At 49.7% G+C, this 15250-nt stretch overlaps 2 protein-coding genes across 3 annotated transcripts in view; both read left to right on the top strand.

Moving 5' to 3' along the window:
* LOC119441304 (heparan-sulfate 6-O-sulfotransferase 1) overlaps window positions 1-12668 on the top strand; it is a 63416-nt gene extending 50748 nt beyond the window's left edge. The window contains exon 5 of the mRNA XM_037705926.2: window positions 5883-12668. The gene's annotated coding sequence lies outside the window, so the exon portion shown is untranslated. The remainder of the gene's footprint in view (window positions 1-5882) is intronic.
* Window positions 210-3406, top strand: LOC125942891 (uncharacterized). 2 transcript variants are annotated; one of them, XM_049661145.1, is made up of 3 exons: window positions 210-1289; window positions 2335-2375; window positions 2851-3406. In XM_049661145.1, the coding sequence occupies exons 1-3, from the start codon at window positions 899-901 to the stop codon at window positions 3001-3003; spliced, it is 585 nt and encodes a 194-aa protein (XP_049517102.1). In that variant the 5' UTR covers window positions 210-898; the 3' UTR covers window positions 3004-3406. The 2 variants fall into 2 exon arrangements, with proteins under 2 accessions (XP_049517102.1, XP_049517101.1); XM_049661144.1 differs by lacking the exon at window positions 2335-2375 and having other exon boundaries at window positions 2810-3406.
* Window positions 12669-15250: the final 2582 nt, after the last annotated feature.

Here is a 15250-nt window from a genome sequence, read left to right as displayed (position 1 = left end):
TTCACAATGAATTCGATAACATTCGATAACACGATGAATTCGATGACATAGAGAACCTCCTGAATGACGACACGAGTGGTGCACGCACCGGATGGCTCGACGTGCTGCGCGTTGGCGATCCGAAGGGATAATCCAGAAAGCGGTGGCGTCACCTTTCCAATTTTGCGGCAAATACGGGCATCTATCGCTGAAAGTGCAGCGCCGGTGTCGACAAGGGCTAGTGTCAATATTCTTCCTATTGCGACTTCAATAACGTTTTTCTGTGAACTGTGAGGCCTTATACATTTTGCTGACACCGCAGTTCTTGCCTCCTGAACTGCGATATTTAGTTTTCCTGGCGCAGAGGGCTCCGCCAACGGAGCAACGGCGAGCGGAGAAGGCGGTCTCAGCGGCAGGAGGAGATTCATAGGTGTCCGAATAATTGCGGCGTTGTTGGAAACGTGGCGCATATGGACGCACATTGTTGGAGACGTTCGGTGCAAGTAGGCGACAGTGACATGCCACGTGTCCAGCACGGCCGCAATAAAAACAAATCGGACGGTTGTCTTCCGTGCGCCAATGGTCTTGATGTCGGGCATGCTGTACCACTGGTAGGGCGGGAGGGGATACAGGCGGGGGCAAAGGCGGGCAAAGTGGACCTTAGGTCTGCAGTCCAGGTCTCGCAGTGACTTCGGTGTATGTCAGGGGAGCGGCAGTCGGAGCCTGATGGAAAGAAGGCGGGACGTGGTCGGCTACCTGCTCCTTGATGACATTGTGATGTTATTGGGTGCAGGATCACTCCAGAAAGAGATAGAAGCAGCACGCAGAAGCACAAAAACACATCAGACTTGTATTGGACACACGTAATACGTTGAAATGGCACACACGCAACAGTTCCCCAAAATACATTCTAGAAAACATGCAGCTATATATAGATCAGTCAAACGTAATCTGCCTACAGTTCATGCGGAAGCAGGTGTCGCTGTGTCGGAGACGTCGCGGAACCAGTGTCGGACAGCAGTGTCGGTCAACAGGGTCAGACAGCAGGGTTGGACAGCAGGGTCGAGCTGCAGGGTCAAACCGCCTCGTGGAGCTCAGGTGGCTCTGTGCCACAGTCGATGTACCAGAGCCTTCGCGTGCCCGGTTTCCCGACGGCGGGGTTTGCGCCCCGGAGCACACTGCAGCAGCCCACCGGGTCACGTCCACAGCTGGCGAGGTAGCCCTGTGGCCGCTCACTCGAACGCTCGTTCAGCCAGGCTCAGGACCGCCAGCCTTCCTGGACCAGTTGCCCAGTGGAAGAACTGGACGAGGTAGCCCTGGTGGCCACTCACCCGAATGCTCGATCAGCCAGGCTCAGGACCGCCAGCCCTCCTGGACCAGTTGCCCAGTGGAAGAACTAGACGAGGTAGGCCTGGCGGCCGCTCACCCGAATGCTCGATCAGCCAGGCTCAGGACCGCCAGCCCTCCTGGACCAGTTGCCCAGCGGAAGAACTGGACGAGGTAGCCCTGGTGGCCGCTCACCCAAATGCTCGATCAGCCAGGCTCAGGACCACCAGCCTTCCTGGACCAGTTTCCCAGTGGAATAACTGGACGAGGTAGCCCTGGTGGCCACTCACCCGAATGCTTGATCAGCCAGGCTGAGGACCGCCAGCCCTCCTGGACCAGTTGCCCAGCGGAAGAACTGGACGAGGTAGGCCTGGTGGCCGCTCACCCGAATGCTCGATCAGCCAGGCTCAGGACCGCCAGCCCTCCTGGACCAGTTGCCCAGCGGAAGAACTGGACGAGGTAGCCCTGGTGGCCGCTCACCCGAATGCTCGATCAGCTAGGCTCAGGACCGCTAGCCCTCCTGGACCAGTTGCCCAACGGAAGAACTGGACGAGGTAGCCCTGGTGGCCGCTCACCTGAATGCTCGATCAGCCAGACTCAGGACCGCCAGCCCTCTTGGACCAGTTGCCCAGCTGAAGAACTGGACAAGGTAGCCCTGGTGGCCACTCACCCGAATGCTCGATCAGCCAGGCTCAGGACCGTCAGCCCTCCTGGACCAGTTGCCCAACGGAAGAACTGGACGAGGTAGCCCTGGTGGCCGCTCACCCGAATGCTCGATCAGCCAGGCTCAGGACCGCCAGCCCTCCTGGGCCAGTTGCCCAGCAGAAGAACTGGACGACGTAGCCCTGGTGGCCGCTCACCCGAATGCTCGATCAGTCAGGCTCAGGACCGCCAGCCCTCCTGGACCAGCTTCCCAATGGAAGAACTGGACGAGGTAGCCCTGGTGGCCCCTCACCCGAATGCTCGATCAGCCAGGCTCAGGACCACCAGCCCTCCTGGACCAGTTGCCCAGCGGAAGAACTGGACGAGGTAGCCCTGGTGGCCGCTCACCCGAATGCTCGATCAGCCAGGTTCAGGACCACCAGCCCTCCTGGACCAGTTGCCCAGCGGAAGAACTGGACTAGGTAGCCCTGATGGCCGCTCACCTGAATGCTCGATCAGCCAGGCTCAGGACGGCCAGCCCTCCTGGACCAGTTGCCCAACGGAAGAACTGGACGAGGTAGCCCTGGTGGCTGCTCACCCGAGTGCTCGATCAGCCAAGCTCAGGACCACCAGCCCTCCTGGACCAGTTGCCCAGTGGAAGAACTGGACGAGGTAGCCCTGGTGGCCACTCACCCGAATGCTCGATCAGCCAGGCTAAGAACCGCCAGGCCTCCTGGACCAGTTGCCCAACGGAAGAACTGGACGAGGTAGCCCTGGTGGCCGCTCTCCCGAATGCTCGATCAGCCAGGCTCAGGACCACCAGCCCTCCTGGACCAGTTGCCCAGGGGAAGAACTGGACGAGGTAGCCCTGGTGGTCGCTCACCCGAATGCTCGATCAGCCAGGCTCAGGACCGCCAGCCCTCCTGGACCAGTTGCCCAGCGGAAGAACTGGACGAGGTAGCCCTGGTGGCCGCTCACCCGAATGCTCAATCAGCCAGGCTCAGGACCGCCAGCCCTCCTGGACCAGTTGCCCAACGGAAGAACTGGACGAGGTAGCCCTGGTAGCCGCTCACCCGAATGCTCGATCAGCCAGGCTCAGGACCGCCAGCCCTCCTGGACCAGTTGCCCAGCGGAAGAACTGGACGAGGTAGCCTGATTCGGGTGCAGATCTAGTGATGGGGCGGCAATAGCTCCTATGGGCCGGGCGCCCAGCGAGGACGCTCTGCCGTCGAACGCCGAACCTCGCGCACTGCTCACGCCACGGGCCACACTCTCTCGAGCCACGCTTTTCGAGGCGCCACTGTCGACGCTCACCAATTGGTGTCGATGATGATGATGATGACGACCTTAATGTACATACCCACTCATGGGTATTGGCCAAGAGTCGGTGTCCTCTTCGCCACCGCATGGCACACTGTCTTCATATGTTTTTACTTGCCACTCCCGCATGCAATATATTATCACAGACATATTGTAGAGCAGGCGCCAATGGAGAACTTGACTGGCCGTGTGTAAGCGGCCTTACCGAAAGCTGACGAGCAACTTCTTCACGGATGAACTCCTTGATCTGGACTAAAAGCGAAGTGTTATCCGGGGCAACAGCCAAGCTCGTCATTGAAGTGGCTTGTGGAAGAGATTGGCAGGTGGCTATGCGTTGTTTGCGTAGTTCATCGAAGCTTTGGCAGAGACTGACGAGTTCTGACATTGTTGCCGGGTTTTTTGCAAGCAGCATTGGAAGGCGTCGTCTTCAATGCCTTTTAAGATATGCCTGATCGTATCGGCATCAGCCATTGCGGCGTCAATGCGGTTACAGAGGTCGACAACATCTATGTAACTAGTAAATATCTCCCCGCTCTGTTGCGCACGACCACGCAAAGGTTGCTCGGCACGAAGCTTGCGAACGGCGGGGCGCCCGAATACCTCCGTTACGCTAGCTTTGAAGGCCGCCCACGTCGTGAGATCACGTTTGTCGTTTCGGTGCCACACGCTGGCGACACCGCTCAAGTAAAACGACACTTAATTCCGCTTTTAGGTGTCGTCCCAGTTGTTGTGGGTGCTCACCTGGTCGTAGTCAGCGAGCCAGTCTTCTGCGTCATGCTCTTCTGTACCACTGAAGATGGGTGGGTCGCGTTGACATAACGGGCCAGGGCAGACCAAGGCAGTCACCGGGGCAGCGGGTTGTGGTTGTGGTGGTCCTTCTTCCGGCATAATGAAGACAGGCTGTAGTGTCCGGTTGCGAAATTCCAGATTTCCTGACGTACCCAGCACTTCCACCAATTGTAAAGGGGGTTTATTCGAGTCGTAGAGCGGCAGCGACCAACACAGCACCAGCAGGTAGGGCGTAGCCAGAGAGCGAACTGGGTACGAGCCACACAATGGCAACGGGGCTGTTCAGAGTGCCGATCTTCTTCCTCACACTTTGTATATATAGTGACAAAGTTTAATAAACAGGCTTAAGTACGCTAAAATTTGATTTCGAATTTCGGTAATAATTACGTACTCCATTTTGATGTATGTTTGGTTTTTTTTTTTATTACACAGTAAGCATAGTGGTCTGTGTGAACCTCTCCCAAGCAAGGCACCCCCGGAAAGCCAGACATCTGGCCGGAGGATGCTTGTACCCGCTTTTAAACCAGTGGGTGTCCGGCGATCGGGATCACACCATGCACCTCCCACAGCCAAGCCAGGTGCGCTACTCACTGGCTGCAGTACCTTGTTTTTCTGTGTTTACGAGGGTTTCGACAGAATTTTGAGGGTGCAGGCTGCTTTCTCAAGCGTATTATTCCTGAAGCTGAGCGCCAGGCCGGGGTACGTTTGTGCCCATATGAACCAATGGGCACCTGGCGGCATGGGCCACAACATGAACCGAGCGAGCACAGCAGCATCTCTTCATTCCACTCAACTTGGGGCCCTAAATGGGCAAGTGAATGAAAGCTGTCATGTCATCCCTCTGCTTTGAGGGACACAGTTGGGCCAAGCACTGATGCCCCCGTAATGGCAGTCTGGTTCCAGATGAAAACTGGTGCTGATGCTTTCTGATAGCGCGCATGGAAGATTGAGGAGCTGAAAACGAGCTCACGGGAAACCCTGCAAAGAAGCAGCTTCTTCTCTCAATGTGCCTTGTGTGAGCATCCTGACTGGTGATGTGAGCAGCCCTCGGAACACCACAGAGAGCCATAGAATGCATCATGTTGGTGTCCGTGTCTTGAGATTCTGTGGTTTCTATTTTAACCCACAAAATATGTTCTTAGTAACTTTTAGCACATGTACTCAGTCAGCTATGTATACTGAGAACTTGAACAGCACAAACATCTCAAGTTTGAAATTTTGTGTTGGTACTCCTTTAGTTGAGGGAGTAATTTAGGATTTATCTGGTGTTGTCTAGGGAGACATGCAAGTTAATCATCTGTGTGACTGTGCACTGGTGCGCGTTAAGTATTTTTTGAGCATTGTATAGCTCTGTGCATGTGTGACAGTGTGTCAGAGGGCATGCGTTGAGTTACATCGGGGTCACACAGGCACTTTCGATTACAAATGAGCCTATTCTTGGTCGAATTTTTCTATCGACAATTATCGCTGCTACATTGTCCAACACCTTGAATCAAGTTGGCTGAGCTCTAGCACACCAAGTGTGGCTAAGTGGGGCCAAAGCATTTGACAAATTTGCCTAATATTCAGTGAAAGTTGTGGTGAAGATGTCATCCTTCGATCGTGATCGAGGGGATCCAGATCGAGCAAAGTAGCGATTGAAAGTGCCTTTGTCACAGTACCCAGCTCAAATTGGATCCAGATCCACTGCACGTGTGACTTATTTGCAGTGCAGGTGTGACTTGTATGACTGTGCATTTTCCACTGAAATGAGTGGTTTTTGGTGAGCTGCCCCTGTGCTCTAGGGAAGCTGATTACCGTGGTCTTTGTGCTGTTGATATCCCCAGGGACACTGTGGCTGAGACATTGCCAGTGGCCTGGCCCTCGAGAGAAGTTGTTGGGTCTGCCCTCCCGGTGCCCCTCTGAGCTGACTCAGGCGTGGCGTGTCCCCTACCGTGGCAGTGATGAACACACGATGGCAGCTCAAGGACCACTGCCATGCATGGCACAGTGTGGTTCCAGCCATTGCAGTTGTACAAAGAGAGATGGCTACTCCACACCAAGGAGTAGGGAACATGAAGGAAGGAAGCACGTAATCACTGTCGCAGTCAGTGTGGAATGTAAACACCGGGTATCTCATTTCTGCCAACGGTGCCCTCTTGGAAACATTGGGGGTGCTGCCAACCCGTGTTGAGTGTGTCTCTAAGAGAAGATGCACTGCTACGGCTACATCCCATATGGCTATCTGTATGCCGTATCCGTTGTGCCTGCGTGGAAGCAAGATGACTGCAGTTTTCCTATGCGTTTCCTTTTGTGACCACTGCAGAAAGCCATCGTCGAGGGTCCAGCAGCTTCTGTGCCACGATGTGAAGGGAAATGCTTGTCCCCTGCCCTGCAAACCTATTTTTTTTGCTTAGCTTACCCTTTAGACGTCAGTGCATAGTTAAATAATGTGCTGGGCAACATTTAAATGCAGGCACGTGACATGCCCTACTAGTCTGCTACCCAAATAGTTAAAACCCAGTCATTTATATAAATGTTTGTTACTGAAGCACTTTCACCAGATTCTGCATCAAAAATGAGCCCTGCAAGTAAGCCAGCATTTATTGAACTTCACTTACCATAAAGCCATTTTGTTCTATGGCCATTTATTTTTCATGATCGAAAAGGTAGTGAGATTGGCAGGCAGTAAAAAATTTGAGCGACCATGTCTGAGAAAGTGTGCTAGAAACCAACAGCCTTATTTGCCTTAATTCTTTGGGCTGCAGGTGTTGGAAGATCTGTCCATTGTAAGATGCTGAACACAAACTTGCACAATTGAGAAACATAGCTTCTTGCTCTTATGCACAGTCATGTTTGATTATCAGAAATGAACCTAAATATTAATAATGCATGAACATGAGAAATCAGGAATTTACCAGCTATGCTGTAAACACACAACTTAAGTTTATTGAGCCTTTTGTCAATTCTGCATGAAAAGAATATTTAATTTCATACTTTGATTACAGAGGTGGCTGTATGGCTTGTTCTGTGAGCCTCTTCATAGAAGATTTGTTAAATGGTAATGATTAACCTCATTTACCTCCAATTGCTGTAAATGAACTCTTTTCATTACACTAGAAGCTAGAATGTCTTGAACACAAAGCACCTTGAAGGAGTAAACAAATACTTCGAATTAAGAATAATAAATGATGTTGAATCAGGAAAGTTTTAAACATTATTTAATGGTCATGAATTTTGTGCCAGCTGCTTGCACATGCGCAGCAGTCTTCTCTCATTGCATAGCAACAGTCTTGCCAGTTGTCAATAGTTTTAGCATCTAGGAATGTACTTCTTGCTACTGTGCTACAGTAGAACCCCGCCAATATGTTCTTGTAGGACCGTAAAAAGAGAAAAAAAACATAAGAGCTGGGAAACCAGAAAAAATTTTAAATGACAGTAGTGGGGAAATGCACTAAATTTTATTGCAATGTTAGTGCAGGATTGTTAGTGCAATGTTAGTGCAAAATTGAGCAGGATTGTCTGCCACATTGTTCCACGCCAGATAAGAGCAATATGTTTCTACTTCCTCAGTAAATCTAGTGCCGCTACAGCCGACAAAAAGGTGGGCTCTAGCAGCTGCTCCCCCTCCTCCTCAAGGCTTCGGCACACCTAACCATGATCTTGTCAATGGTTAAAACCTCGGAGGTGAGGGTGGTGTCATCCACAGAAACGTAATCGTATGTGATCCCATTTGCACCAATAGTTTCCATGGCTGTGTCGAGCTTGTCGCAGTCCGTGAAGGCTTCATCTACTTTTTCAGCTGTGCAATCTGCCCCATCAAACCACTTTGCGAATCAGTTCTAGCTGCAGGGATAGTGCATCATGCTGTTGCTAAATAATGCACAGCACTTTAGGTTTTGTTGCTTGTCGAATGCCGCCCGTGCTCTACATTGGCCAGGGACCGTTTCACAATAGAAGGGTGCCACGTTTTTTATGATGCCATCATCCAAGGGCTGAAGGTGGGTTGTCGTATTGGTCGGAAGATGCTCCACCTTAATGTATTCCAGAGACGTGGTGTCTTTTGGATGCATGGAGCAGTTTATTGTCCAGAAAAAGAACAACTCTTCTGCCCTAGCTGCCCATCTTCAAGTCCGCGTGCGCCAAAACCTCTTTAAAAAAGCCAGCACATCATCGACGCCTCGCTGTTGCATTAAACCTTGATATAATGAACTTCAATATAACGATATTCTTGATATAACGTAGTGCAGTATTTCACTTTTTAAAACTTCTTGTCCATAGAACACCATGTATTTTACACTTAAATATATAATGAAGTGTGTTTATACACTTTTCAATATAACAAAATTTGCTGCTGCTAAGGAATATGGAGGCAATAAATAGAAACTGCCGCAGACGTGAATTGTCAAATGGTTGAAATACATACGGTTGCTTGCAAATGCCCCTCTCAAATCGTGCACCGCACCACAGAGGGAAGCCGCCGAAGCGGAGTAGCGTAGTAGCAAGACCCTCATGTGTATAAAGTCCACGTGCGATAGGATCGTATTGTGCACCCTATGCTGTGGGTGCGAGGAAAAAGCATCCGAGGGTGAGCTGCAAAAGATGGTGGGGAAAGTGCGAGGCTGGGCAGGGGTCTGCTCTAGCCTGGCTGCATGACTGTCCTCGCAGCTGAGTGCTTATGTGGCTCCCATGCCCCATCTTGGAGCTAATCTGTAGTAGGTGCAAAGGTTGGGCAAGCTGAGATTGTTGTGGCTTCATGGGCACTGTCTTACCCACGCATTAGGCACTGGAGGTCGCATAATCCTGAGTTTCAGAGACGCGTTTGAGTGAGAGGCAAACGAAGCGTTCGCTCTCCTCTGCCTGTGCTCTTCAATATAGCGTCGTTCCACTCTGGGTGACACTAGAAGCTGCGGCAACGGAGTGGACGCTAAAGCTTTGCAGGCTTTGCTTTGTACCGTTGATGTGAGGATATCGACATGGCATGAAACCTCATCTTTGCTCGCTGACTCTCAAACTCAACAAAATGTTTTTTCTTTCTGATTGCAGTTCTTTTACGATTGCCCGATAATACGGAAAATTTTACAGCCCCTTCCGTGTAGCAAAATCTGTTGGTGGCTGTAATTATTTGCATAAAAGGTAAAATTCTAATATAACGAAATTTCAGTTTAACGAACTAAAGTGCCAATTTTACCAACTTCGATACACTGACGTTTAACTGTATTTCTGTAGTGGCAGGTCAGGTGGCTGATATTCTTCAGACAGTGTGGGTTCCCAAATTTTCCTGTAGCCCAGGGCTTCATCATTTTTGAACCATCAGAGTTCCAGTTCAGCAGCATACTTAAACACTCCCTGCTGTATTTTTTTTAGTGGCAAGCTTCGCTTATAACGCTCAGCATCTTAGATGGCTGCACCTTGAAAAAGGCATCGAAAATGCCCTTGGGTTTGTAATCCTTGGCTATGGACACTACGGCCTTTTTCCAGGTGTTGACGGTTGCCATGTCGATGCTTGCTGCCTCTCTGTTCACCGTCCGGTAGCATATCCCATGCCTCTTTTTAAAGCAGTTGATTCTACCGACAAAAATCATCAATGCTGAGCGTGTTGGCAATCTGCAGCACTCTTTTTTTACATGATGGTATTGTCGAGGTTTACTCCTGCAGCTCTGATTTGCTTAAACTATTTGAAAACGGCCTCATTTGGCTGCCATGTGCTTGGAACCCCAGGTTTGCTTGCATCTGACATTGAAGGCTCAGGCTTTTTTCTCAATTTCTATGTCTTTTTTTTTTGAAACAATGAAATTCAGGTTAGAAGGCAGGAGTCCCAATTTCCTTGCTATGCAAACCATCTTCCATGTTGGGTTTTCATTCATTGTGCGGGAAATGCTCAACTTCTCTTGCTTCGAAAAATTTTTTCCCTTTCTTGATGCCATGGTTGGAAACCAACTGATGCTTCCACGATAGACAAACTACAGTTTCTGTGCGTACAAGGCAGGCCACTGGGCACATTGGAGGTGTGATGCTGCACACGATGAATTGACTCCTTGTGTCTCACACGGCGCATGCACAGCAGGAAAGAAGGGCAGTAGGACGACGTGCACCAACACCTCCGTGCACGCAGCAAGCTCGTGTGATGAGTCAGCAGTACAAAGCAGCTAAGTTATGTGCGAGAAGCATGGATAGTGCAACCACCGACAATAATAATGGTTATGATAATGGCACAGCCTGCCCGGTTGCCCTCTGCCGCCTTTGCCCTATCGCACAATGCTCCCACTACTTCGTGTGGCTAATCCTATAGTCAAGCCAGGCCAAGCCGCGTCAAAAGTCAACATGGCCAGCTTGGAATGCCAGCTCACAACGTATTATGTGGGAATGTTGCCACAGTTGCAATATGACAGCGAGGTTCCTAATGCAGTGGATCCTATAGGAGCTATGCAGGGACTGACGAAAATGACATAGCCGGGAAAATTCAGCACCCGAGAACGTAATACGTAGTGTGATTATACTTTGTTGGGTATTCACTTCAGTTCTCATTTCAGAATTGGAATTTTCAAAGTATTCAGAACAAACACATAAATTGGAAGACATGTACTATTCCTAGCTTTGGTTTTGGTGAGCAAGTCACATGTAATGGGCACAGATCACAGACAATACAAGCTGAAGACAGTAGCGCACCCAGGATCTCTGCCAGGGGGGGGGGGGGGGGGGGGGTTGACAGTTTGCCTTAGTTTGCCAATACCATCTAAACAGCACTAATTTCAATTTCTTCACGGGAAGTTGTCAAAAAGTGCGCTTTTTGCGCAAGTTTGCGAGTGTGCAGACGATTGCGTGTCTTACATCTTAGTTGCAGTACTCCAAGGCGCAAGGAAAGAAAAGGGATTAAACAAAAGGGGGGGGGGGGTTCACTCGGCCTCAGGGGGGGTTACACCCCCCCCCCCCCCCCCGTTGGTGCGCCACTGGCTGAAGACGAGGTAATCTACACCCACCAACTGATCTTTGCACCTGATTGATTAGTTGAACATTCCTGCGAAACCGCCACCTTAGTTATTGTACTAATGTATAATGGTGATCGAAATTTTGGACACCGTACGACGTTTTGCTCAATTTTTCTGATGTGATTCATGCTCGCATTTGAAGATTGGTGGCCATGAAGAAAGTTGGCGCCTTTTACACGTTGTGTCCCGTGCTCTTGCTTTCACTCACGAGGCGGTTTCTCAGCATTCCGAAAGCCATACAAATAGATCTGCATCGACCGGACACAAAACTCGAGTGACTAACTTTAAAACTAACTTCGGTTGCTGACCAACAGTGAAGCTGTGCTGGTTATGTATAACAGCATAAAGGGCAGTGCAGCTGCGACAAAAATTTCCTGCTGACTGGGTTGGTGGCCAAGTGGCAGAGCGTCACAAGAAGATTGTCGATATGCTGGTGTGTTCGTACGAGTGGCTTATCGTTAAATGGGCCTGAGACCCTGCACACAGGCTATAAGAGCAATGTTCAGGTTCGCGGTCGACCAGCCAACTACAGTGGGCGTGCCTACCAATTCATCTGTGTGCTCACTGGATGGAACGGGCTAAGCTCACAAGTTGTTAGAAAGCACCAAATTGCATTTGCACAATCCAGCCTATGCTGCCAGAGCAGCGCACTCAAGGTTGCGTGCTACATGTGTACGTTGTGACACTGCGACTTGTTTTCAGCTTGCGCCAAATTCCTCCGCAACCATGTCCATCATGAAATTTTAAGCAGGTTGTGCTACAACTGAGCGAAATTCTGTACGCAGTTTTGCTGTACTGCTGGCATCGTAAAAAAAGGGGAAAATTGAATGTTGAACAAATTGCATTTTTGCATAAAAATATCTGAATAGACTTTGAAAATAATCTGTTCGCTGAAATAAAACTGTTCCCATATTTCTAAGTAAAGCCACCCCAGCCTCCTCATTTTTAGATTTGTAAACTTTGGTGGTTGTTTCAAGGTTTGATGCAAATGCTACAATTATTCGAATAATTTTCATTGAAATTATATTTGATATTCATATTCGCACTAGCCTAGTGTGACCACATATCTGACGTGGTATACATGCTTCCCTGTGGCAGCTTGCTTTGAATTTTGCATGTGCTGCATGCAAGCTGCTGTTGTCTCTGTTCATTCTGTCTGTGCCTCGTGAGGGTTGTCTCAATTGCTCCTGTCAATACTGCGGTACCTTCTACTGAAAGTGACTGTGCACTCTTGAAAGGCTTGGAAGGCCACTGACTGCTAGTCTTAGAATTTGAGAATCAGAATAGAAAATATTCCATTCACTATTCAGATTACTAGAACTGTTACTATTCAATTCGTACTCTTATACAGTTAAACCTTGATATAAAACACTCCACTGTAATGAAATTCTCGATTTTCTTGATAACTTTTTATAACTTGTCCATAAACACAATGTATTTTTAATGTCTATACAACGAAGTGTGTTTATACGCAATTTCAATTTGTTGAGTCTCACTGCCACCGCAAAGAAATACCGAAGCCATAAAGGGAAACTGCCGCAGACAGTTAAATGATTGAATTTCATGTGACTGCTTGTCAACACTCTCAAATCCATATGCCTTGTGGTGAATTCCGCCAAATAAAGAAAGAAATAACCATGTGGATCCCACGCATTGTAGGAACCTATGTACGAGAAGCTTGCCGTGCTGTTTGCATTGATTGACGATAATTGGTGGTGACTGCAAATAGTGCAGTTTAGTTGAGTTGATGTCATATGTCACCGTGAATGTGTGCACCACTAGTGTTTGTCTGTGTGATATGCAAAAACGCACAGCGATACGCGGTTTCCTTGAGGCATTGTGCACCATTGTTCATTGCCTGTGAGAAGGCTTACATTGTCACTGGCTCACATCGTGCATCGCATTGTGGCACAAGTGGTGTACTTTAATTGAATTATGGGGCTTTATGTGCCAAAAGCACAATCCAATTGAGGCAAGCCTTAGTGGGGGACTGCGGATTAATTTTCACCACCTGGTGCTTTTTAACATGCTCCTAAGCACACGAGTGTTTCTGAATTGCACCCTCGTCGAAATGCGGCCGCCACTTGTTGGGATCGAGCTCGTGACCTCAAATAATGTCATAGTCACTAAGGTACTGCAGTGGGCACGAAAGTGTTGATTGACGCAGTGTTGTCGTGACGTTGCGGTATTTTAATGCGCCTGTGCATCTGCATGCCCTGCATCAGTTAGATTATTTTTCAGAAATAGCAGCATTGTATACCGGACTGCATCATACTCACGGTGTAAGATATATATACTATTTAGGGGAGGACACTCGCCAGACTCGATCGAACAGATAAAGTAGCAAAGGCGCGCGCCGATCGGCCCGGTGACGGCAACGGATACCTATCGGCAGTACGACGCAACTTCAACACAGAAAGCTTTTTATTGGTTTAATCTCCCGTTGTTATAGCAACCGGCGGTTAGCGGGAAATCCGAAATGATTGTGTGACGCACGAAAGTAGGTCACCGGGGAGAGGGCATGCGCACGTTCCTTGTCGGCGCACGCTCTCGCCTGCATTCTAACTGAAGTTGCGTCGTTCCGCCGATAGGTATCCGCTGCCGTCACCGCCCCAATAGACGCGCGCCCTTGCTACTTTATCTGGTCGATCGCGTCTAGCTAGCAAGCCGAGAAGTGTCCCCACCTAATGAGCGTATATGTTACACCGTGATCATACTGCACTTTGGATTTACATTTACCCAATTTGTTGGCAACTGTTGCCATGTCTAGTAGTAGCATTTCCTTTATTGAACAAGGCATGCTTTCCGATGTTGCCTTGTGTGCCACCAGCGAAGAAGGGGCCCAACGTCGGCCCCGCAGCGCCGCTCGAGGGAGCAAATGAAAAAGTCGCAACGTGGCCATGTCTGCGATTTTGTGTCTCCCGTCAATTTGTCCGCCTGCTGTTCAGTGCCACAACAGCCTCGAAAACACGAAGGGCTGACACCCGCCCGTGAAATTCTACATATTCCCGCGTAGGTAGAAAAAAAACTATGCTGCTATTGCAAACACCAGAGACCAGCGGAGCATGGGGAAAGCCTAGTAAAGTAGTGGCAAACCACACACTTAGTCTAACTTTTGCTGGGCTTCCCCCATTTCCGCTGGTAGAGCACTGCATGGTACTTGCCATAGCAGAGCCGCACATAATTTTTTTGACATGCCAGTGCAGATTGAGAATGCTAAGATTAGCAATCTCTCGCGTCAGTCTTTCGGAAGCGACAAGTGTCCAGTTCTCTGGTCGAAACCTGCCGAGCCACTGCCAGAGGCATCGGCTGCAGTCACGCACACCGGGGAAGCGCGGTCGGCGTGGGCAGCAGCTCTACGCGTCCCACTACCACCTGCCTCACACCTTCTCTCCACCTCACATCCACTATGCTGCGCGATGCTATTTTTATACTCTGCTTTCACTCTCTCAGCTCTCTCTACCCCAGCTCGGAGAAGCTGCGGACAACGGAATGATCATTATAGCGACGTTCTAACAGCTCCGCTGTAAAAAGTATATTAACAGCGGAGCTGTTTAAGCCGGCCGTAATGTGTGCCACCTGCCACTGCGTTGCATAGCAACCACCTCGCAGAGCATCGAGCGCTATGCCTTGGAGAGAAAGATAAAATGAGAGCGAGAGAGAGAGAGAAACAAATTGTAGCAGCACCAACGAGGCAACGTGCAGAGGTGCTGCCGACGCCATCGGCACTTCACCACTTCCTCGCATTAGCACCGAACGCTTGCGGTGTGTGTGACTGCAGCAGGCACCTCTGGCAGCTGCTCGGCCGAGCTCCCACCAGCTGCGCGCTACTGCGCATGCGCCGTGACGTCATCCTGGCATGTCGTCTGCTGTGCGCCGCCGGTACACTGTATAGCTTTCGCCCAACTTCGCCTACGTGTGCTCGGACTGCAAGTGCTTCACGAGGCGTTCCCCGATGCCATGGACCACGAGGAAATGCTTATACACTTCGTATAACTTGGCATTACTTCGTATAACTTAGCATCACTTCGTATAGCTAGAACCAGCTTGGAACCGATCAACTCCGCTGTGTATTTATTTATTTACAAATACTGCTGTCTCAGATTTGAGACATAGCAGGAGTGGGTAAGTAGATCAAGACAACATGCAATCAACATGTCACATGTAAACGAACTTCGTCTACAAGACGCTCAGGTGGCAATTCTCGGAGATGAGTATGTAGGTTA

The sequence above is a fragment of the Dermacentor silvarum genome, chromosome 2 (genome assembly GCF_013339745.2).
Source record: "Dermacentor silvarum isolate Dsil-2018 chromosome 2, BIME_Dsil_1.4, whole genome shotgun sequence".
Lineage (NCBI taxonomy): Eukaryota > Metazoa > Arthropoda > Arachnida > Ixodida > Ixodidae > Dermacentor > Dermacentor silvarum.
This window is presented reverse-complemented; position numbering and strand designations above follow the sequence as displayed.

Bases quoted from the DNA above. Each gene is read 5' to 3' on its own strand.
- LOC125942891 (XM_049661144.1), top strand. From the start codon at position 899: ATGCAGCTATATATAGATCAGTCAAACGTAATCTGCCTACAGTTCATG. The intron at 1,290-2,809 runs GTAGCCCTGGTG...GAACTGGACGAG, and splicing joins CAGTGGAAGAACTGGACGAG to GTAGCCCTGGTGGTCGCTCA.